The sequence below is a fragment of the Staurois parvus genome, unplaced genomic scaffold (genome assembly GCF_062004578.1).
Source record: "Staurois parvus isolate SC_StPar_1 unplaced genomic scaffold, SC_StPar_1.0 ptg000195l, whole genome shotgun sequence".
Classification (NCBI taxonomy): Eukaryota; Metazoa; Chordata; class Amphibia; order Anura; family Ranidae; genus Staurois; species Staurois parvus.
The window spans coordinates 1,049,715-1,074,915 of NW_028317991.1; the positions used below are offsets into that span (position 1 = coordinate 1,049,715).

At 41.5% G+C, this 25,201-nt stretch overlaps 1 protein-coding gene across 2 annotated transcripts in view; it reads right to left on the bottom strand.

Moving 5' to 3' along the window:
• BRWD1 (bromodomain and WD repeat domain containing 1) overlaps nucleotides 1–25,201 on the bottom strand; it is a 166,246-nt gene that overhangs the window by 30,549 nt on the left and 110,496 nt on the right. For both annotated transcript variants that reach the window (XM_089677883.1, XM_089677882.1), the window contains exons 22-31: nucleotides 23,671–23,738; nucleotides 20,310–20,505; nucleotides 20,110–20,232; nucleotides 16,706–16,813; nucleotides 16,455–16,579; nucleotides 15,090–15,172; nucleotides 11,226–11,337; nucleotides 11,065–11,126; nucleotides 4,071–4,226; nucleotides 3,840–3,960 (exon numbers count right to left, since the gene is read on the bottom strand). In XM_089677883.1, the coding sequence (XP_089534009.1) occupies nucleotides 3,840–3,960; nucleotides 4,071–4,226; nucleotides 11,065–11,126; nucleotides 11,226–11,337; nucleotides 15,090–15,172; nucleotides 16,455–16,579; nucleotides 16,706–16,813; nucleotides 20,110–20,232; nucleotides 20,310–20,505; nucleotides 23,671–23,738 (1,154 nt within the window). The remainder of the gene's footprint in view (nucleotides 1–3,839; nucleotides 3,961–4,070; nucleotides 4,227–11,064; nucleotides 11,127–11,225; nucleotides 11,338–15,089; nucleotides 15,173–16,454; nucleotides 16,580–16,705; nucleotides 16,814–20,109; nucleotides 20,233–20,309; nucleotides 20,506–23,670; nucleotides 23,739–25,201) is intronic.

The following is a 25,201-nucleotide window of genomic DNA, read 5'->3' on the forward strand; positions in this document are numbered from 1 at the left end:
GCAGAGGATTAACCCCTTAGGTTACACAGTGAGTATAACAAGCATGCTTTACTGCATATACAGACTGATTTCACTGGTGTGGGTTTAGTAACACTAAGTCTCACTTATTCTGTCAAGTATTTGGATAAAGAGCTCACTAATGAAGATGCAAGGGCTTAGTGCACGCCTGGCAAGATCTTTGACAGTTTATTAGCATGAGAATTAAATTATTATAGTATTTGTAAAATAGTGAACTAAATGTTGGTAACATCAGCTTCACTGCTTGACTTGATTACTGATTAATAATCTCACAGGTAGTTGAGGGAGTAAGAAAAAGAAATCTAAGACCAGTAAAAATGTCATCTTCATAGCAACAGATTTCATGCCCATCTCCAGCCAAAACATTTGTTGGTCTGAGTGGGGAAAATAGGATTTTTGATTGGAGTTCGTCACAGGGCATCTTAATGTCCATTACAATAAGGTTATGTGTCCATATTCAGGCAACTGGACACTAACATAAAAAAAAAATAAATAAAAAAACAAAAAGACAGGAAATCCCTTCTGAGGCATAACCCCTTGACAACTAAGCAGAGCTTCAGTTTTTTTTTTTTTTAGCAAGCCATGAAACAACAAACGGAAGAGGGGTGGGATCCCAGTGTCTTCTGATGTACCCAAAGAAAAGGATTTTCCAGGTAAACCACAAATCCTATTTTCTTTATCGTACATCTCAGGACACAGTGCATCTTCACATCCATTACGATAAGGATGTCCATAAGTACTTAATATGAAGGGAGGGCAACAAGCCATAAATAACGAAAACAAAAAACTGGGTAGAAACTCATGCAGCAGCTTGGAAGACTCGCCTACCAAAAGTCGTGCCCTTAGAAGCTCAAACTTCCACCTGGTAAAACTTTGTAAATGTATGAACTGAAGGCCAAGTAGCAGCCTTACAAACTTGAGTTACCGAGGCTTGATATCTAACCGCCTAGGAAATTCCAAAACTCCTGGTAGAATGATCTGTCACTGTAAACGGTGAAACTTTGCTCTTTGGATTGTAAGCTAGAGCAATAACCTGATGGATCCATTGAGAAAAGCAAGATTTGGAAGCTCCGTGGCCCTTCCAAGGGCGGTCCGAAAGCACAAAGGGAAACAGATTGATGAATTGTAGCAGATTTCAGGTCTTGGCTGAACAAACCAGACCCAAGGTACGAAGAACCTTAGGTAAAACTGAGGCCATAGAACCAACTTCTCACAGTGAAGCCCCAGGAACGTTTCTCCTAAGGCTAGGCTCACACTTATGCAGGTCCAGGAATAAGAATAAATCGCATGAATAATGCACTGCTCTTTAATTCTTAATGACACATCTGAAAATGCAGCACGTTTTCGGGTGCATAAAAGCACCATACGGTTTCCCTGCTGTTGTGTTTTTGAAAAGGTGCATGGATCTTTTCCCTGCATTTCCCGCAGGTACAGCCGTCCCATTCAAATTATTGGACTCTTATTTATTCCCATGCAAACGTGGTACACAGGGAATGGATAAATGTGAAGACTTACAAGTAAGTGCAAACAATTCTGAGACTCTACAAGCCAAATTAATGGCAACCAGAAAAAGAACCTTCCGTTTCAGGACTAAGGCAATGTCCCACATGGTACTTTCTATATTGCAGAAATCCCCATATGAACCCATGCAGAGTTCCCGCAGAGTTTAACTGGTGGAACAATGCATGACCCCTTGTACAAAAAACATGCACCAAGGAATTCAAACCAATAGGTTTCTGAAAGAGGACTGCCAAGATCAAAACCTGACCCTTGGTTGTACTCAAGGCCTGTCCCAGATTGCAGAAACACCAGGTTGCAGCCCATGACATATTGTCCAAGTCTCACACTAGACAAAATAAGACTTAGTCTGACAATAAATCTTCCTTGAAGTCACATTCCTAGCCTTCAGTAGGGTAGGAATGATCAATTGGAGATTCCCCAGTCTCTCAGGACCCTGACTTTACAGTATTGCCGTTACAGCCTGCAATTATAAAGGACGATGGAGCATTAGACCTTGCAACAGGAGGTCAGGTCAATATAGCAGAATCCAAGTTATTCCTACCGACAAGTTTACTGCGCACTCTTGGGCCAGGTCAGGGCCTTCAGAATTACTGTAACGCCTTCTACCTGATTCCGGTGTCCTGCAAAGCAGACAAGATAAACGCTGTAGCAGTGGAAAGATAAATATTAAGGATAAGTGATCCAACAGCATCAGAGCACTCACTGCGAACGTTCAAGGATCTCTGGAAATGAATCTGTCCAGCATCGTATTGAAATGGATGCCAGAAATGTTCTTTGAACATCACTGGTTGAAGAGTACACTCCTTTGGAGTCAGTCATTGACAGCTGAGGAAATCTGCCAGCCTATTTTCCATGCCAGGAATGCACATGGCGGACACAGTGGTAACATGAAGCTCTACCCAAAGACAGGATGAGACCCACTGACTCCTGAGCAGCAAAACTTCTGGTAACCTCCCTGAAGATTTTTGTACACCACTGCTGTGGCATTGTCCGACTAAGTCCTTAACAGAGAGGCCCTCTACCTGCACAGTCTAGTGCAGCACAGCACGATGAACCACCATCAATTGCAGGACTTTGATGGGCAATGATTTCTCCGGTGTTCACCAAGTCCCCTTAACTGACAGACTGTCCAGACCTCCACCCTAGCCCACCAAGCTGTTCATCATCAAGACCATCCAAGGCAGAGGGAGGAAATATTTTCCCATCTCCAGCATTCGCGAAGAGATCTACTAGTCCAGAGAAAGTCTAGTTCTAGGGTGTTACTGCTTCAGGGAATCCAAGGACTGTTCTCCTGTCCCATGTGGACAAGAAACTCAGTTTGAGGGATCTGGAATGAAACTGGGTAAAAGTAACTCCCTCAATGGAGGATACCATCTTTCTCAGTACCATCATGGAAAGCCAAATCGAAGGGTTATCAGAACAAGGCATTTGTCCTGGGGTAGGATTCACTTTCACTAAACTAAGTTCAACACCAGACCTAAATATTCCAATCCTTGACTTGGGACAATATTTGAAGGTTCAGGATCCTTCCAAAGCTCTCCAAAGTCTACACTGTTCGATTCACATTGAACTCCAGAAGCTGAGTGGACTGCTCCCTCAGAAGAAAGTTGTACAGAAAGCAAGGACAAAGAATACCCTAAGTACATAGGAAGAGACTGGCTAGCACCTTGGTGAATACCCTGGGAGCTGTGGCTAGGCTAACCAAAGCAACATTACAGCAGTCCCCAGTGTGGGGTCCAAGTATGGTTCCAAAAACATTACTGAGGTTGAAACAATCAGGAAATACAGCTTCTATTGTTGTATTAGAAGGCAGTTAATAGTCCTTTGAAGAGGAATTTGATTTAAATAGGAACTAGTTAAGCATAGAAACTACACCACAGGGGAGAAGAGGTTCATTACCTACAGGAAACTAGCAAAAAAAAAAACCCACGGAGTGGGGTAGGGTTATAGGGGTGCACTCAAGGGGGAGTATCCAAAAGCTGTGTCAGTGTTCTGTCACTTGAAGGTAGCAGCCTATAACCCAGGGTCTATGAACATACAAGCCTGTGTCCTGTACTGTATAACCGAGATGTACTGTATTACTTTATGTGCCACCATTTGAGATTTTGCACACATCCTGTCTTGGTGACCAGACAGGAAGTGAAGGGAAATCTCCCCAAAGGTTACAAAAATAACAAAAAGGTGATTAAGCCTTCCTCACTCGGTACAAAACTAAAAGAAAACATTTGCTTCAGGTTTACATTATTTTTATATCAAGATGATCATACAAGATAAAAGTGGGTCATGTGCTTGCATCTCACCGGTAAAAACGGTTGACAAGTCTCATACGTATAGTGCTGAGGTCTGTAGGGTATGCCACCACTATGCAATATTGCGGATAGACATTTAAATCCACGGGTGCAGCAAAAGGTGCAGCGATATCTGTCAACAAATTAACCATTTGTTCAAATAAGGCTATTAAAGGCAATATCTAAAAATTATAACAATCAAGGGAAGTACGCATTTAGCTTTACATTCACCCAATTACTTACCTATATTAAAAAGTTGATCGATAGCACAAATAATTCTTTCACACTGTGTATGCTGGTCACTGTCCGCCCATTCTCCCTCCTGGGGGCGATAGAGCAGAGCATCCATCTCTTCAAGTGTTATGGAGACACTGGTCCCTGGCTCTTCTGGTGGAATCACTAAGAATATAAAAAACAATGAACTGCGCTAAGCAACATATACTAAATGCAAATGGACTGGCAAACCCTTAAATGGTAACTAGGATGAATTCCCTCGTGAATGGTTACTGTCACTGTGCAGACAAGCCTCTGTGGCAACTGCAGGTTTAAGTCATCTACTCAGTTTACATTAACCTGGATTTGAGCTTACACTTAATGTTACCCAGTTTTCTTAAAGTTAAACTGCAGTCAGCAGTAAAAAATACTATACATGTGGTGGGTCATGCCCTAATCCATAGTCACTGGAAATCCTCCACAAGACCAACCATTCAAGAATGGGTTACTAAATTGAACTCCATTATACAAACTAAAAAGCTGCTGGCTATTACGAACGATAATTTCACAAATTATGGTTTTCATGGATGGATTTTGCTGATTCTCCTGAGATCTTGCCTTTACTTATAAAACTAGGTTCACAATACTGACAGCTATGAACAGCTGATTAGACCCTTCTGTTGGATACTATACCCTCTTCTCCTCTTTGCCCTGTTTTCTTGTCCTTCCTGTACTGCTCCTTTTCTGTCTATATTTTGTCTATTCTTTAGATCCCCTCTACCTTTATTTTTAAAAAAAAAAAAAAAAAAAAAAAAAAAAAAAAAAAAGAAAGGTGGCTTTACATGACCCACTACCCTACTCCTCAGACTTCATTCCATGTTGGTGGAACCTTTTGCTCACACCTTATTGGCTGAGAGCCAGCACTGACATTTGACCTGACCTTCTGAATCCTACTCCAGTAGATCCCAAATGGACAGCTGTTAAAGCGGACTCTTGAGCCTGCTATTGCCTCATATACTCTGTATCTTTTGATCATTGTATAATACATTGTCATTTGGCATGTCATTCTTTGAGATTGTTATTGCTAACCTTTAATGCGGTTGCTGTCGTAGTACTTTTCCAAGATTGTGTAAATGCCCCATCTTTCCAATAAAAATATATTAAACAAAAAAAACAAAAACAAAAGATACACTATGCAGTTGCCCCTTGTTCAGGAACTTCCTTTTAACATTGCTCTGTTCTGTCTACCAACTGTTATCTGCATTGTTGCACGAGCTTCAAGTGGAGACTACAGATTTCAACACACATTTTGCAGGGATGGTCCACTGTTATAATCAGGAAACACAACTCCCAAGAAATACTATGCAGCCATCACTGGATGGCAAATAGACAGGACATGGCAAAGATGTAGCAAAGGAATAAAAATAAATTAAAAAAAAGTGTCAGTTTACGATGCAAGGTAATGTAATTAAGTTAGGGTTTACAGGTAGGTTACTTTTTTTAATCCACCTCTACTTTACGTTCCATTTCTGATAAGGGGAATTTTGACCTAGCTGTAAATTTCATATTTCTGAGTACAGTACTGGACACAGGCAGAATTATCATAAATCCTGGGTTATGCTCATACTGTCTTGTTGACACTGGAAAAGCAATTGAGGGCACCTCCTTTCTAACCCTACCCTGCCTCCTTGAGTCCTCAGTTTTGTTGCAAGCAATGCAGAGGAACCAAGGAATAGAAGAGAAAATGGCCTGTTTTCCGTAATGTACTTAAAAATTTTATTTACAGTTAACTCAAAATTCCTATCTTAATAGTACAGTACAGTATTCTTGGACCCTGGATTGTCCCCAAGTAATGAATGAGAAGGGTGGGCAACAACTAGGAAAACCAAACTGTGCCAAGAGGCCCCACCAATAGAAGGGTCGAGAAAACCAATTTCAGCATGCCTCCACAAGAACCCTGCATCCAAAGCTGTATATGCAGACGGCTGGTCTTTGCTCTGGTAGAACTTTGAATATAAAACCAGATGGTGGACTAACAAATCTGGGCAACAGTGTCCTGGTGCCAAAACACCCAGGAAACTCCCATCAGACTGTTGGAGTGGACCCGTAAAAGCACAGGGAAAATTTGTCCTTGAACATGTAAGCTCCAGCGATCATTGAGTATGATGGACTTTGAAACAGGTTGTCCTTTGCAAGGCAATGAAGATAAGACAAAGAGAATCTATCTTCCTGATCAAAGCTGCTGTCTCTGAATACATCTAAGCAATGAAGAACAATTTCCTTTGGTTGCTTTACAGCAGGACATAGGGATGGCAGGACTATGTCTTCATTGAGGTGGAAGACTGCTACTACCCTAGGAAGGAAGGATGTTCTTGGGTAAAGAACTACCTTTTCATTGTAAAGGATGAAAGGCTCTCTACAAGACAGCTGCCAAATCAGACATGTCTGGCAGATGTGATGGCAAACAAAAAGGCAATTTTGCAGAAGAGGTCATCGAAGGGGAAATATCTGATGAGTTCTGCAGGACAGAGAGAACCAAGTTGAGGTCCTAAGGAAGCACAGGGTACTGCAAGGACGGTCTGATTCAAGATACACCAGAGATTTTTGAAAGAATGGCCAAGGTCGAAATCTGTCCTTTCAGAGGCATAAGCCTAAATTCTGGTGAAGTACTGATTGTAGACAGGCCAAAATGCAAGATACAGATTAGTCGTCTCTGGGATTAAGTGCCTGCATTCACACCATGCAAAAAAGTATTTCCAGCAGGGAAGGAATGAGGGAATCAGAGGTCCCTCTGCCTCCTAAGATCTAGGCCTCAACAGCCATGACATTAAAGCCAGTGACTGAGTAGCAGGAGAGAATAGAGGTTACTAAGACAGCAAGTCTGACATGTTGGGAAGAGTTCAGGGGTCATCTCTTGGTAATCTGAGTCTGTGTACCCCGTTCTTGAGGGCCAGTTTAGTGCAATGAAAATCACCACACTGGAGTCTCTGTCCAAGAGATCATCTGGCTTGATTCCTTCAAGGGTGCATGACTCCTGGTGCCCCCTTGGTGGCATATGTAGGCTGTAGCCATGGCATTGTCTAGCTGCACCCTGACTGTGTCCTTGTAGAAGGGAGGTCCAGTGTTGCAGAGCCATTCCCTATTTCTCCGAGCTCTAGGATGTTGATGGGAACTGATGGCTGTTTCCTAAACTATGAGAGAACACTACTCCCCAGCCTAAAAGACTGGCATCTGTTTTCACTTTCCATTGATAAGGAATGCAAGACTTCCCTATTGGTAAAGCGATTCTAAAGTGTTTTTTTTGTAAAACAACAAACACGTCTATACTTACCTACTGTGTGCATTGGTTTTGCACAGGACAGCCAGGATCCTCCTCTTCTCAGGTTCCCCGAAGGCTGTCCTGGCTCCTCCTGCAGCTTGCTATGGGGGCACCCGCTGCTCCATGTGTCCATTCACACAAGGATGCGTGGCTTGCCCCCCCCCCCCTCTCCTCATTGGCTGACTGGCTGTGATTGACAGCAAGCGGGAGCCAATGGCTCCTGTTTCTAGTCTCAGCCAATGAGGAGGCAGGGACCCGGGACAGCCAAGGCTGTCAAACACATCACTGGATTGCTGGAGGCAAGTATTGAGGGAGGCTGGGGGAGCTGCTGCAAACAGGTGTTTTTTTACCTTCAAGCATAGAATGCATGAAGGTAAAAAACCATCAGCCTTTATAACCACTTTAAGGTTGGGCTGGGTTTGAGGTCCACCAAATTAAGAAATTCCATGCTTGACTGGACGAGAGTATGGGTAGGTTGGGAGGAGAATGCTTGTTCCAGGTCAACAAGATGTGCTGGAGATTTCTCAAATGAAATTGGGCAAATGACACATCCTCTTAAGAAGCTACCATAAGGCCTAGAACTCTTATGGAGAATCTCATTGTGGGAGGATTCTGTCCACAGTTCTTGAGCATGAGCTTGAAGAGAGCATTTTCTTTCTGGAGGGAAAATCTTTGCTTGGAGTGGGTCTACGACCAGGCCCAAGTTTTACAGGCGAATAGAAGGCTGAGGAGCATATTTTGCAGACAACTGGACAGAAGAGAAGTCTTTCAGGAGAAAATTATCCAGATATCCTAGGTGACCTGGATTCCCTGAACTCTGAGAAGGTGGGGGGAAGAGGTGCTAGGACCTTTGTGAATATTGTGGGAGCAGGGGAAAGGCCAAAAGGTAGTGTGTTAAACTGACAATGATTGTCTGCTATGACAAAGTGCAGAAAACACTGATGAAATGGATAAGTGGGAATAGGCGGATAAACTTCTTGGATGCCTTTGGATGACAGGTATTCCCCTGGTCTCAGAAAGGCAATCGATGGCCTTGCAGATTCCATGCAAAATTTTGAAAATCAAAAGTATTCGTTGAGAGATTTTAGGTCCAGAACAGGACAAATAAAGCCCTTAGGGGAACAGGTTTAAAACAAATTCTTTGAGCCTGCCTTGTGGAAGTATTGGCACAAACTACTTCCCAAGACAAGAGATGGTTCAAGGCATTCTACAAATCTAAAAACTGAAATGTAGCGGAAAAACGAATAACTTCCCTCACCATGTATCCAATTTATAAGTATTATAACCCCATTTCATAAATATTTATCACTGTGCAATTCCTTGAGGAAAAACTAAGTGCTGTGCTAAAGTCCACGTGCATAAATAATTAAATATACATAAAAGAAATTGCACTCACAAAAACATGTGCCTGTACTGGCACTAGGATGGTCCACAGTCACTTGTATTCACACGTCTTCACTTGCCTGAGTATGAACGCATGTTTCAACCACCGGAAATTGTGTCACAGGCCAAACCGCCTCTCAACGCATTTCATCAGCAAAAACACTGTCAGAATTGCACAGTGATGAATATTTGTAATAAGTTGTATGTTTATAAATTGGATATACAGTAGGAGCAGTGGATGGTTTTAGCACTGCAATTTTAATGTTTATATAGTTTGAATATCAGGGTGATATTCAGTGTGCAGCAGCTAGCATCAATTGCAGGGTCTAAAGAGGGCTCAAGTTTTTCTAGATTTGCTTGATTATGCAAATCTGACTACCCTTGGGCAATTATTGGTTGATTTCAGAAAAGAAAGTTTAGATGGGGGTAGAGTTTTGAATTCTATTTTGCACCCTTTGTCTTAAAACCACCGGATGAACCCTCAGGTCTGGGAAATCTGTGACCCAGAAAGAAACACTATAACAGACGTTCCCCACTCTTAGGAGTGATGGTGCCCCTACATTGGGAAAGGGCTTTAGGGAACAAGCTTTATGCTGAAAGGAGGGGTTGAACTTAGGTTTTGAAGTTGAAGCCTGGGTAAAACAATTATGTGCTGTGCATTTTGAAAAGGTGGAGGTCCTGAGGGGGGTTTGGAGTCTTCTGCGGTTTATGTAGAACCTTGCCTCCTGTAACATCTTTTATGAATTTGTGCATCCCTAAAAAGAGGTCTACTTCAAATGGCATATATGTTAGACACATTTTACAGGCAGCTTTAGTTGTCAAGGCTTTGGAGGTACAAGATTCTGCACGTGAATGCAGATAAGGGCCATTCTGGCAACTTGTTTTATCACATGTTCTAGGGCATCCACACAAAAGAGCAGAGTAGAAGGTAACTGCTGTAAATTGCTCAGTCAAGGAATATAGAATTGCGTTTTTTTTTTCCCTAGTACAGTCAGCTGCAGTTTGACAGAAATCATAGCAACAGCTGGTTGAGAGATGGGTCTACAAGTGTACAGAGAGAGCCTTATATGCGTCTGAAACACAATGAAGAATCTTTGAATAAAAAAAAGCACCTTCAATAGGTACAGTGGGATATTAAGAGTGGCACAAACCACTTTTTATTAGTAAACTCAATTTCCACTGGATAGTTTGCCGATGATTTTTGAAGAAGTGAAAATCTTTTCTGGGGTTGCGCAATTATCAGATTGCCCACTCTACTTAATGGTGAATGTGAAAATGTCTTTATATATTTTGCAGGTCTCTTTGTACCCAGAGAATCATGACAGGACAAAAGGAGAATCAAGTTCGACAATGCCAAGGCTTTTGCACACAATAAGCAAGTTGCATAAAGCTGCAGCTTCAGATGTATAGGACCCTGAGGGTGAGAACCTTCTGCAGCCATAGCTAACACTGCCCCTTGGTCCTCTTGGTTCCCATTTATGTCCACCTTTTTTAGACACAGGTACAGAGGAGCTGGAGACTGAACAGTTTATCTAGGAAACTTGAAGATCTAACTAGTTAAGGCAAGAGGTTTCTTTGTAAGGGAGAAGAGGTCCATCATTTTTAGGAGAAAAAAAAAAAAAAAAAAAAAAAGACTCATGGAATGGGGTAGGGTTACAGAGGAGGCACCCACACGGTGTGGTGTGTCCTCAAAAGCTTTGCCAGTGTTTAAGCACTTCAGTACTGGGCACTATTTCCCCCCTTCCTGCCCAGGCCAATTTTCAACTTTCAGTGTTGTCACACTTTGAATGACAATTTCGAGGTCATGCAACACTGTATCCAAACTACATTTTTATAATTTTTTTGAGACAGATAGTGTTTTCTTTTCGTGGTATTTATTCACTTTTTTTTTTATTTTTTTGCTAACCAATTGGAAAAAGATCAAACAGTTTGGGAGATAAGTTTTTCTCGGTTTGTTATAACATTTTACAAATAAGTAATTTTTTTTCTTCACTGATGAGGCGGCACTTATAAGACTGCACTGATTGGAACTGAAGGGGTTGCAATGATATCAGGGCACCGATGATCGTTCCGCTCGCTGCAGGGTGTGGATGTGGGAGAACATCCATGGACATCCTTTCAGAACTGGAGAGCTGCGCTGTAGCTGTCTTTCGGCTATAGCGCTGTGAAGAAGTGGTTAATCACCTGAAGGTACAAGTCTATAACCAAGGATCTATGAATACGCAGCCTGTGCCCATGACTGGAAGAATAAGATAGCACATTTTTTTCAAATATTGGACAGGAAAAGTTCACATGGCAGAAGAGTAATATTAAAAGACATACTATCTTCAGGAATGATGTCCATATCCCAAGGGCTCAGCCTCTCAATTTCTGTATTATCCCACCTATTAAGGAGAAATACATTACTGCTTGTAAGACAGGATGTACCAAAATGTTAATCAAATGTCTAATGAAGGGACACAGGGAAAGGACAAACTACTTACTTCACAGTATAACACTGGAAAAGACTATCTGGATATTCGGGCTGGTATGGCTCTTGACTCAACACTGTCCCAAACCACCAAGCATCGTCTATTATAGAACGGAACTTGTCACCTAAAGAAAAAGAAAAAAGGTAAAAAGTTGGGAAAGTCCACCCATCAGCATTATCATACATCAATTTGAGAAATTAACTGAAGTGTTTTTTTTGCCCAGGCACCACACACGCCCCTTTAAGGTGAAAGATGATGCCGCATTTTGACAGCTTTCACACCAAAGAAACAAAATATTATAGGGAGCACATTTTAATGAAGACATTTGTTTCAGAACTTTCATTGAAGAATCAGAGTTGCAGAACCTCATAGGACACCTTTCGAGTTTCAAGTGCAAAATGCCACCTGCAACTTAAAAAGAATGTATAGTGGTTTCGAACATACACTGATCAGCCATAACATTATGACCACTATGAACATTATGACCACTGACAGGTAAAGTGATATTATAAAATATATATGCTGAAGCATAGGGGCCTTCCACCCACTGGCCACCCCAGGCCCCCATGCTTCAGCATATATGCTCTTTAACTGCAGATGAAAAATCTCATCCAACAGCTCTGCCTACACTGACTTATGTATATTCTTAGAGCAAGTTCCTTTTGAAACAAGTCATTGCTGCAGCTGAATGACATTCCTACAAAGAAAACAGCAATGGTTAACAAAAAAACAGTAAAATTGTAACAGTAGAAAAGTGACAAAAAAAAAAAAAAAAAAAAAACTATTTTTGGTTTTTAAAATTTTTAATTTTTGGGGGGATTTGTACTTTTTGTAAGGTTTTTTTTTTATAAACTTTTAAAAACAGATTGTAGGGTCTCTCCAAATGCAATAGCCAGTTTCCTGACTGCATAACATCTTTCGAAACCGTGTAGATATATGTGCCCTGAACTGTGCTGTGCTGTACCCTATACTAATACTCCACTAGTGTGGTAGCGACGGAAGCAGTCCTTGAGGTTGAGACCAGGTTGGCCTGGACAGAAGGGACAAAAAAAGCTGGTGTCATGCCTAATTCCATGTCTGCTACAGACACATTTTTTTGGGGTGTCCTTTGGATTGGGGTACCAGGAATGGCATCGGGAAAATGCCTCTCATGCAGCCGGCCAACTGCATCTGGGTTGGGGGTTTGGGCCACAGCACCCACTGGATACAAAAGAGCCGTGATGATCTCTTCCTGGAATTTTAAGAAGGAACCACTTCATCCAGTTGCTTTGTAAAGCACAAAAGCATTATACAGAGCCAATTGAAATAAATGGACATTTTTTTGTACCAGTGTCTGGCTTTTCGGGAAACCAAGTACGGCTTCATCATCTGGTCATTGAAGTCCACCCCTCCCATGTTGAGGTTATAGTCATTGACACAGAGGGGCTTCTCAACAACACCAGCTCTCGTGGCATATTGGATGGTCGTGTCAGAGTGAATTGAAAACATCCGTTTGTCCTTCCACTTTACTGCGAGCAATTCCTCATTTCTCAAGCAGGCTTTTTCCAACTTTCTGAGACTGGTATTTACAAGCCGTAGGGGGAAGCCTGGGCAAGTAGGTTGCATGGTGCCACATGCGACAATTCAAAGATTGTACAAATGTCTAAATAGTGGCACGCTTGTATAAAAATTGTCCATGTATAAGTGGTACCCCATATGGAAAGAGGATGACACCAAGTCCCAAACTATCTTGCCACTGCTCCCCATGTAGTCTGGGCATCCGGGGGGCTCCACGTGACTATCTTTTCCCTCGTAAATCCGAAACTTATATGTGTAGCCTGTTGCCCTCTCACAGGTAGTGTACACCTTGACCCCATATCTGGCACGCTTGCTGGGGAGAAATTGTTTGAATGCAAAGCAGCCAGAAAAATTAATGAGGGACTCATCAAGGCAGATGTTTTGCTGGGCAGTACAGACATCTGCAAATATTTGGTTAAGGTGATTTACGAGGGGCCGAATTTTGTGGAGTGTCAAATTCAGGGTCACCCCGAGGACGACAGAGTGTGTTGTCATTGAAATGCATAAAACGCATTATTCTCTCATATCATTGCCAGGCCATGGTAGCAGACAACACGGGTCTATGGAACAATACAACTGCAATTCATTTTTTTTTTAGTAATGCCCATGTTAAGGGTTAGGCCTAAAAAAAAAAACAAAAAAAAAAAACAAAAAACTTTAAATTCGGAAACCGTATTGGGTTTCCATGCGAATGGACTGGCAAGGTTTGAATTTGGGTTGGCGGTGATAAACTGCTGTGCACATAAATTGCTTTGATCCACAATCAATTCATACAGATCTGTGAAAAATAGCTCCAAAAAGGGGAGTAGTTAAATTTGCTGTTTCCACCTGAATTCTGGGTTGGGCAGTGAATGGGGGAAATATGGGTGCTGCAGAATTTGTGGACTGCCAATCGGGATTTGCAAGCACATCCAGAAGGATATTAGGAACTCTACAGGCCTGTGTGCAAAGTCTTGGTGGCTACGGGACACTACTTGTGCTCTCCGCCGCACCAGCTTGTACTGCACTTATGGGACTCGCCACGTCACCAAGTGATACTGCAGTGCTGGTATGTGAAAGACTAGGATGTAGTAGACCACTGGTTCTCGCCAGATCACCAAAAGGTAGAGCGGCACTAGTACTGGCACTCTGCTGCATACATGAGAATCATCATGCGTTTGTAACATCTCAGCAACCTGGGAAGGGGTTGGGTATGCCTGACCTTAGCTGAATCCTCTTCTCCATTGTCTGAGCTACCCGTCAGGGTGCCGTTGCGGTCTACAGGTTCATATTTTGAGACTGATTGTGTCAGGGAGTCTTCCCCTTCGCTCTCACCTAACATGCTAAGAATCCTGTAGTCCTCTTCACTAGAGTACCTTTCCATTGACATTTTGGCTACTAAATTTATAGGTACCTAGTGCGACTCACAGGAAAAAGAGCACCTGGCTGTCAGGGACTGCATGAACCTATACAAAGAAAATTACCGGCAAGTGCTAATAGAGATCAGGCCATATTCTGCGAAAAGTGCAGTTTTGTGTGCAATGTATCAAGTGACAGTGACCTACCGACATTGCACTTGCTGGGGGAGGGGGGTTAAGTGTAGGGGATAAATGCAGGTGCTAGCAGGTTCCGGGGCTGATCTCGCTAATGCTGTGTTTTTGGGGACACTACACTAATGTGAATGCTGGTATAGTGCCGATCTGATCAAAGATATTAATCCGTTGAAACACTATACTAGCAATGGAGGTTTATTGCGTATGAGCGTTTTCCTGGCAATCAAGGGGTTAATGTGATCACTGGTGTACTGACGGGCAATCTGACGCTATCTGGGAGGGATGCTGACGTTATCTGAAGTCATCAGCAACACTAATACAGTGATCAGCAAAAAATCTGTACACTGTACTAATGACACTGGTGACAGGGTTAACCTTGGGTTCGGGGGGGGGATCAAGGCGTTAAATGTGTCCTAAAGTGTTTTAACTGTGAAAAGTGTGCTGTTTTACTCAGTGTCTTGATTCTTCTCACTGGGATGGAATGAGCCCCCATCCCCCCCCCCTGGCCCGCGAAAACCGCGGGAGCGCAGATCACAGATATATATATACTCACAAGTGATTTTGCGCACCCGTGCCACCCTGTGCAGTATTTCTACTATAGGGCGGCATGGAAGCGGTTAAGATGGTCCTTTCCACTGTTTTTATACCCAGAGAAAAGAAAAAGCAAATGCTTGCTGGTTAATCAAGCAGCAATGAACTAATAGAATACAATCTGGCTTAGATCATCACTAAACCACACACACACACACACACACGATTCAGTTCTCAAACCAAAACAAACACTTACCGGCCTGCCAATTTGTACTCCGAGCATGATCATAGAACTGTCTAAGTACAAGGAAGTCTATCACATCTGGCATGTCATGATACCTATGGAAACAAACAGTGATCAACATTTAACCCCTGAAAGACAGTCCGCCCCCACAAGTATTCAGCTGACTTGCAGATATGGATGATCTGCAGGAGAGGAACTACATTTTTATCAAGCAGAATGTGAAAAATGCAAAGGGTTTTCTCCCTTAAATATTTCTGCATTGTCAGGGAATGCACCAGATAAATACAGGCAAGAACAGCGAAAAAGCCAATAACTAATCCTTATATGAAACACACAATGTTAGGGATACATTTTAAAGGATATTTGGGTAGAATGAGCTCAATTTTAAAAATTATTACATTGAATTTTATTGAAAAATGACAACACTGTAAATCTTTCAAGTGCATGGCTCAGCATTTAAGAAGCTCACTAGCACTGGGTGTACACCACATAACTGCTAGTGACATTATCAAGTTAGGCATCTGTATATTCAAACTGCTTACAGTAATCTGGCGTGGGGATACAAAGCAACCCTTAAGGAGCACAGCATCCACCACAAACTTTCAGCAAGGTGTAATGTTGGCTACAAAGGAAATCAATTGAGAAGCTGAGATTGACACTGTCACAGCCTACAAATCTATAATTATTAGTGATGCACCGATATATACCGCTGAAAGATATCACCCAAAAATAGGGTTATTGGCGGTTTGCCGATAGGGAAAAAAAGGTGCGGATGATAATTGATGAAATCCTATTGACTTCAACGCAAAATCACCCTCCACTGACATCAATGGAAAATCACCCCCCACTGACATCAATGCAAAATCACCCCCCACTGACATCAATGCAAAATCACCCCCCACTGACATCAATGCAAAATCACCCCCCACTGACATCAATGCAAAATCACCCCCCCCCCCCCCCGTTGACTTCAATGCAAAAAACACCTCTAAGTTTTTTTAAATTTTCTAGATATTTAATTTTATTTTTTTGTCCAATTTTTGTGTGCTACTGTCAATAAAAGTTAGTTAACATTACTGGATTGTACTTTTTAAATTTATATTAATTTAAATTCATGATATTAAAATGTTGAATAAAATACAATATATAAAAAAATATTTAGAAAAAAAAAACAAAAAAAAAAAACTATCCATTTCAGTTTTCGGCCAAGTGCATCCTGAATTTTCAGGTTCGGTCCAGAATTTTCATTTCAGTGCACCACTAATTATCTATTAGGACTCCCATCACCTTATAAACTTGAGAAAACAAAAAGCGTTCAGTGGTGTAAGTAGTGATAAGGTTATGAATAATCAAATCAAAAACAGAAGGAAAACATACTTGAGGGAGAAGGATTGTCCCATGAGCTTTCCACTAACATGGTCTATCAAGGCAAGTTTAAGACAGCACAAAGTGGGAGGTCCAATTTCATATCGGATCCCAACAATTTTCACCAATTCCTGGTCCTAGTCAAAAACATAACATGTAAAGTACTCAAGACCGAGAAGAAAACACAATGATGTCCAGGTACAACATTCCTCTGGCACACTATAGGACACCCTGTAAATCACAGACTATAAGGGAGAACTTACCCTAAGTTCACATTTTTTCCATGGCTCTTTCATTGAGTTCAAGATACTGAGGTTACTTCTCCTGACTGCGTTCATATACGCTTCGTGACCATGTCGGAAGTAAACTACCTGTTAACATATCAATGCAGAAGAAATCACAGCCATATATTAATAAAATGGACAGCAAAAGTTATGGGGAATGTGTTTAAAAGTAGGTCCCTATCACACAAGTGCTGATCAGTGCCACCTGTTTTTCAGGCAAATCTGTTTGGAACCTCCATTCTCCTCCCACACGTCAGTTTACACCTGCCTACATCTAATCCGATCTGCTAAAAACAGACGGGGATCAGTTCCCCTTCCGTCCAGCAGATTGGATGGCGATCCGGTTACATCTGACCGCCCATAGTGGACAGTGGGCTATGTCAGTGTCCACTCTGCATAAGCTGAGAGGACACAGACCTGTCATCCACCTGCTGAGGGGGGGGATCAGCAGACAGATCCCCTGCTGAGCAAACAGATCGCTGGTGGACTATGCCCTGTGTTAAAGCAGCCTTAATGGGCAGGCCTGTGCTGGTTTATGAAACAGTCACAGATGTATGTACAATTTAGCTGCCTTTGGGGCAATAAATCTTAACGAGTTATAAAGATCGATGTAAAAAGCTGGCCATAGATTAAACCAGTGGGTTGAATTAAAAACACTGACCCAATTCCCCCATCCACACACTCGAGGCGGATGGGGGAATCTCCCCGCTGTGTCATTGTATTTTGACAGCAGAGGCTTCTCTGCCATCAGAATATGCTGATCAGCGTTGCAGGCTATAGCCTGCAGTGCTGATCGAGAGGAAATTTTCCAGCAGGGCAGTTGTACACAAGCCATTCAATAGATCAACTTCTGTACAACCACTGAGCCCATACATTGATTGAAATTTGGAAAGTCCCCGATGAAACAGTCCAATTTCGATCCATTTATGGGCAGCTTAAAGGATAAGTTCACCTTTGGAAGATGTTACATGTTCCCCCCTATTTTTAGAGTTGAACAAGTAACATGTTCCCATAGCGCTGCTGCAGCCCCCCTCCCTCTGACATAGTACGGGGAAACTTCTCCCCGTACTGTCAGGATTGAAAACAGCGTGGCCGCGTGGGGCTCCGCCCACACAGTCGTGTCACTCATTCACAGAGTTCTGTTAATGAGTCCCTACAAGTGGGCTTGTAGTTTTCAATGAACTACCACGGCGCTTTGGAGCGCCGTGGTAGTTCATTTAAGCTGTCAGAATATTTGCTTGACAGTACATCGCATACCTGCATGCATCAGTGATCTACTGATCGCTGGTGCAATGCTTTACATGCTCCTTTGGACAAAAATAATAAATGCACATTTTTTTTTACCTGCAAAAAACGTGCTATTATTTTTTGTCCAAAAGGTGAACTTAGCCTTTAAGTACAGCAACTCAGCTCTGCTTACCTAGACGGTTTATAGCAATATTGGGAGAGGGAGGAGGGGTAGCAGTGCGAGCAGATGCCGAGTCATTTGAGGAGATCACAACAGTAATATGGTTGGGTATTTTTAGAAATTTTTTACATGTATGTTAGCACTTCTGGATAGTATGCGTTTATATGGTAGCACACTTTTTCCAGTCAGTTATTTTTTTTAGCACCAAACTGTTTGGGGTTATTTTCTTGCAAATCCTGAATCACGGCTATTGTGTTGGCAGTGCTCTATTAGTTTCTGAAGCCATAAGAGTAGTTTTTTTTTTATAACTCCTGAAAGTAGGTACGTGGTCTTTTTCCTGTGTTCCTTGGGGGCCCCCTCAAGATACCAACGGTCATACCTGGACACAGCTACGAGATCTCGGAAAGTGAATGCACTCAAGTCACCTCAGTTGCGATTGCAAACACTTCAGTTTTATTGGCATAACATCAGGGTTATTATACTGTAGTCTTTGGGCAAACACACCTTCAGACCTTCCAAATACATGTACATTTTTTTACCTTAACTCAACAATTTGTATGAGGTTTGCATTTTCACTCTTCTGCTTTATCTATCATGCCATATCTGGTCTATCGCCCAGACCATGGCTATAATCTGAGCCAATGCCCAAGTTGTGGTTAAAACTTTTCAGAAGTGAGAGTAAACCTTATCTGTTTTTTGTAAAGTTTGCAAAAACACTTATTTCTACATGAATCTGGCATGGACAGTTTTGTTTAGCGTGTACAAATTTCATATATATGTTAAACTAGCATCTTGTATTAGTGTATACAAAATGGATTCAGTTATATTCCATTTAATCCTTTCAACTCCCACCACCAATTATGTGGGTAACAATCAATCAGAGGAGGAAAGAGAGAAAAAAAAAAAAAAAAAAAAGGAGGAGGAGAGAAAGAGAAAAAAGGAAGCTAGAGGGTGGCAGTTTAAGGAGATGGGTAGAAAGGTGGGGAGTGGGGAGAGTGAGAAGTAGCAGTTGGGGGGGAGAGTGCGCAAGAGCAAAAGACAGCTCGCGAGAGCAAAAGACAGAGCAAGAGCGCAAAAGAGAAAGTGAAAGAGTGAGAACGAAAGACACACACAGACGGGAGATCCCTGCTATTACTTTCATCTGTGCATGCCATTTCAGTTTAGGGTACTGAGCTCTGTACACAATTGGCTTTTTCAGGAAAGCAATCAAATGAAACCTTTTATTTGGGAAACATAGAAAGCTGCATCTGCTGACCCCCTCCCTCCTAAAACGGTTCCTAGCTGACCTAAAGCAAGTATCCAGATAAGGACTTCTTGCTTTTCTACAACCTTAACATCCTTATTCTGGATTAACTCAAAAGTATTAAACACTAATAAATAACTGTTACAGCCAGGCAGCTAGCATTTTCAGGAGGATATCAGTGGTAGCCTTCAGGAACTTCCATAAGTTTGAGAAAATGACAACATTATGAATAAGGCCTTGTTCAAAACGTGTGCAGACACATCTGTTCTGAATACGTTCTTTAAGGGCACAGAAAAAACAATTGTTCTCTATGTGCCCTGTTCACCCAACACTAGTATCATGTGCAGATTTTTTCTGTGCAGGAATCTGCAACGTGTATAAAACTCACTGGATCGCGGATGTCACTGCAACTGAAATCTGCGCATCATTTTGCTATCAGTTTTTCTGCATGTAAGGTGTGAATGAGCCTTAAAGGTTATCTGGAAATCCATGTCTTTCCAACCCCCCTGGGGCAACATGAAGGATTCCCTTTCTTCTGCAGGCTTTTGGATTTCTTGGGATAGAGAACCCCTATCAGCGTGTGGTAAATGCAGCCTTACTGGATGACACTAGGAAGATGCTGGTATAATTCTTACTATATCTAACCAAAACAGCTGACATTTCATCCTACAAAGGCCCTGTGAAATATAACACTGGAAACTGACAATTGGTCTCATTCATCTATAAACTCACTTCATCTCCCATTTGTGGGACAAAAGGGGATCTTCGAGGATTTGTATCTGTGATCCATACGGAAGGATACCAGTCATTTGAGAGCTCTCTGCTTTCAGGAAGCCTCTGAGAACCTGCTGCAGACTAGAAAACAAAAGTAAATGTCAGATTTAGAATGGGGTAACACTAGCCGAGAAAAAGATGTTCAGCACATAGCATACCCCGTTCTGATTTGTGGGTTCGGGTGATTTCTTTTTGGGAGGTGAAGCCTTCTCTGGGGATTTTTCCTCTGCAGAGCTCTCATCTTCAGAACTGCTGATACACTTTCTAGCTCTTTGCCTTGCAGAAACTCTGCTTGGAGGATGCAGGTTATTTCCAGCATTTGCTGTCCAATCAGAATAATAGCTGGAAGAGTCACTACAATACAAGATAGATAAACAACAGCTTAAAGAGGGCCTTGTACATTGGAAGCTGTTCACAAAGACTCATGTTTTCCACACTACTGTTTACCCATGTTTTGCTCCACATTGTGTTAAAGCAGCCATTTTTGTAAGGAAATGGGGGGCTTTGCTTCTTTATGTCAAATTAGCTCTACCTTCTCCCATGATTGGAGGGGTAACGATCAAGAACCAGAGAATGGAGGAAGCAGAAGCACAGAGATTTTTGCACTGCTGGTCCTCAGGTACAGCTTCCTCTCCAGCAACAATTACAGCGACACAGTAGTACCATCGATAAATCTACAGAAAAGGAGTGCATAAGTACAAATGGTGCATTGTGATTCTTCAGGTGGAACTCAAGACTCAAAGTAAATCTTTCAGGGTACTGCTTTGGCACAGTTACCATTTCTAAATGTTTTCTATAAGATGGCAAATCTTCAGGTTTTGGGATTAGGTATGCAAAAATGTAAACAGGCGACTCATGCTAAAAATCTGAATGTTGGCTTTACATGAATGCGTTGTGATAGCGTTACAACAAATGTGCTGTGTGTGCGAACTGTGTTGGTGTGGGTTGCTAAAAATCATCACAAAGCAGAACATTACAGCAGACAAAGTTGAATGCATGTAATTTCAAAAGTGCGTGGTCGCTTCATTAAGGTGAGGGGGCAATCTTACTGGGGAAGGATTACACTTTTCGTTCACCTGCCAGATTTATATTGATCTCTGGAGGTTTCTATATATCCAGCCATATTGAAGATTACACACATGGACGGTTTATTGCTTATTGGTGGCACGTGTTTTTGTGGACTGTTATAAATTTAAGTTATGTGTTTATCATAGAGTGTCACTGGATTTTCATTTGTGGATTCACTCAATATTTTATTAAATTATTTTTATTTAATATTTTTATTTTTCTTCCTGCTATTTATATAGCAGTATAGTCCCAAGTTTCGGAACGAGAGCACGGCAATTTATACTTTGGTATATGTGGGCACTTGTTGAGTGGTGGTCGCACATTTATGTTGTAGGATTTGTTATAATCCTTGTAGATTGTCTTAGTCAAGAGTCCGTTTATCCTGACCGTCCTATTGTTTGTTTTATAGGCACAATAGTGCCATTTGTCAGTCTGTTTCCACTGCACCTTTGGGCATTTATTTATGCCAAGTGTTTTATCACGTGTGGTTTAATACAGGTTTGTGATTTCACCCTGTTTAGGGACACAAGTGGGTTTATGTATTCTGTTTTTATGCGTTTTGCACATTTTTGATTTATTTCATATGTTTATTAAACATCACTGCATAAAATTGTATGTGAAGAATTGAGTTTGGTATAATTACACACAGTATTCACTAGGAGTGTAATTGAAACCTCATTTTTTATTTAATTATTTATATAAGTGTGGGAGCGCAGCAACAATTTTGTTTTAATTTTGATCCCATTCTATCCAGGTGTATAGCCAGGTGTCAGCGGCAACCCATTCCTAGATTAATAGTGTATTCAGGGTAGCGCAGGTGATTCTCCATTGTCACATGTACATCATGCATGGGTAATCATATATACTATCCCTTCAGTTAAGAATGAACACAGGAGTGTTCACATGTACTCGTGTTCATTGAAGAAAGTCAAAGGATCTGTAAATGTATCTATCTTGAACAGTTCTGCTCTCTGATGATGAGTGTCCACAATACAGTCCCCTCCGAAACACACCGTCTGTCAGTTTAGGCAGGGGGACAGCAATGGGATGGAGGAGACAAACACACAGACAACGGGGGGGAATTAGATTGCGGGAGCAATCGGGAGGATCAGTCACACATAGGGTACACTGCAAACAGAATTTTGAATGAATATCTGAGATAAACAGCTTAGCTATTCCTTAGGGAGAAGAGACTAGGGGACCCTTCTGTCACTGAAGAAGCCATGAACTTACAGCAGACGGGAATGCAGCTGACCAAAAGCTCACCGAGCTGACCAGCTACAAGCAGTTCTGTTCTGCTGTAAGCTTGTCAGCAGCAGTGAAAGGGTTAAGATGACTTCAGTGAAATAATGAAAACTTCTTTTAATTTAAAAAATGTACTATTGCCGTATCTGCCTATGCAATATATGGTGTGGATACATAACCTTTTTATATAGTAGGCTTTTTCCACAAGAAGTATAATATTTATTTGCATAAATCAGGATGCCATAAGCCCTCACATAACATATTAAAAACAAGACAATATTTGCCTCAAGTGAATAACATTGATTACGTTTGTTACACGGTATCTGAAAGTCAGTGGGATATATTAGGCAATATAAGTAAACATGTTGTCCCTGAAGTTGATGTGTTGAAAGCAGAAACAAAATGGGCATTGCAGTTTGTTGTGTATGGGGATGTGTATCCAAAGACTAGTCATGGTGTCTATGCTGACCCGTGTCCACAGCCAAAACTGTCTAAAATGGGCAAGTGGTGCCTGGTCTGATGAATCACATTTTTTTAATAAAATGATGTGGGTGGTGTGAATTGTTGACCTGGGAAATAGATGGTACCCAGATGCAATTTTGAGCAATGTTCTGCTGGGAAACCTTGGGTCCTGCCATTCAAGTGGATGTTACTTGACACGTACCACCTACCTAAACACTGTTGCTGAGCAAGCACACCCCTTCATGGAAACTATTTCCTAATGGCAATGGCCTTTTTTAGCAGAATGAGCCTGCCACACTGCAAAAATAGAAGTCTGAGGTGTTGACTTGGCCTTCACATTTTTCAGATCCTAAACCTTTAAGCATCTGTGGGATGTGCTAGAAAAACAAGTCTGATCCATTGGGGCCCCACCTCACAATTTACAGAACTTAAAGGATCTGCTACTGATCACTTGGTGCCAGATACCACAGCATACCTTCAGAGGTCTAGTGGAGTCAAAGCCTTAACAGGTCAGGGCTGTTTTAACAACAAAAGTGGGGCCTATTCAAAATTAGGTGGGTGGTCAAAGTCATGGTTGATCAGTGTTCGATAGATAATGCTACTTTATCAAGCTTCTGGAGCATGGGATAAGTAATAGTATGGAAGGAGGATTAGTTTTTTGTCAACAACAATGCATCTTTACATTAGGTCACTGACAGGTAGGTGTTCCTTTAAGCTCACATAGCTCAGTAGGGAATAATGTACCTTGTATTTCCCCATTCTTCCTCATCATCACTGGGAGCATCCGATGAATTTTCTGCTTGGTTTTCTGTCTACGGCAGAAAAAACAAAGTAATATTAAAGCAGGTTTTTTTTTTTTTCCAAATTAAAATAACAAACGTCATACTTTCTTGCTCTGTGTATTGGTTTTGACAGAGCAACCCCAAACATCCTCTTCTTGGATCCCCCGCCGGTGCTCCTGGTTTCATCCCCCTGACAAGTGACCACCATAGGAAGTCGCTTCCTATGGTGGTCACTTGTGTGGGCCCAAATGCTTGCATCTCTTCAGACACTCAGCCCATCTCGGCCCCAACCCTGTTCTCTGCTCATTGGTTTTGACTCAAAGCAGCAGGAGTCAATGGCTCTCACTGCTCTCAGCCAAGCCTGTTAGACCTGGGAGAACATGCTGCCCATACACAGTAACTGGAAAATTAAATTACTCTTTGAAGTGACATGACATTTTTACATGTGTCTTTTTTTTTTTAAAGATATCTTCTGATGCTCTTTCCGGTGGCTACCTGTATACAAAGTAATGCAGCAAGCATCCCTCCTCTAGAACAGAGATAAAAATCAATTAGCCACAAAAAGTGTATGGATTCAACCAAGCAGCTGATAGAAATGCATTGAGGGAGAGGTGCATTAAAGCAAAAATCAGTGTCCTGCACTAAAACACAGAGAACATACCATCATAAATATGGCTATACCTAGAAGCAAGGGTTTATTTAGAAGCTGAATGTGTTAATGCCTTCCAGCACTGAGTAAGATCATTCCATATCCTTCCTGCACTTTTATTGAGCCTAAACAATAGAGGCATACATGGCAGGAGATGGTACCAGAGCCCCATCACCGAACTGGGGCATTCAGGATACAGAAAAGGCATGTGTAGAAACTTCTTCATATTTGTTTCTAACGTATTAAATTTCTAAATTGTTTAAACACCCCAGGTCTACCGTAACATGGACCAAGCATCAGATACATTTTTCATGTTAAAGTGAACCTGTGTGCTGGCAATGGATTTACCAATAATTACATAGTCTTAATGAGCTTTAAAACAAGCCCTCACTCACCTCTTTACCTACAGGCACTCTGGAGTAATTTATCCAGAAAAATCATCATGTGTTTTACTTTAACCGTTTCCATACTGGGCACTTTTACCCCCTTCCTGCCCAGGCCATTTTTCAGGTTTCAGCGCTCTCACACTTTGAATGACAATTGCAATCATACAACACTGTACCCAAACTAAAATTTTATCATTCTCTTCACACAACTAGAGCTTTCTTTTGGTGGTATTTAATCACCGCTGGGGTTTTTATTTTTTGCTAAATTAACAAAAAAGACTGAAAATTTGAAAAAAAAAAAAAAAAAACAAAAAAAAAAAAACACGTTTTTCTTTGTTTGTTATAAAAGTTTGCAAATAATTGCTCTTCATAAATTTAGGCCAAGATGTATTCTGCTACATGTCTTTGGTGAAAATAACCCAAATTAGTATTTATTTAGTCTGTAGGAAAATTATAGA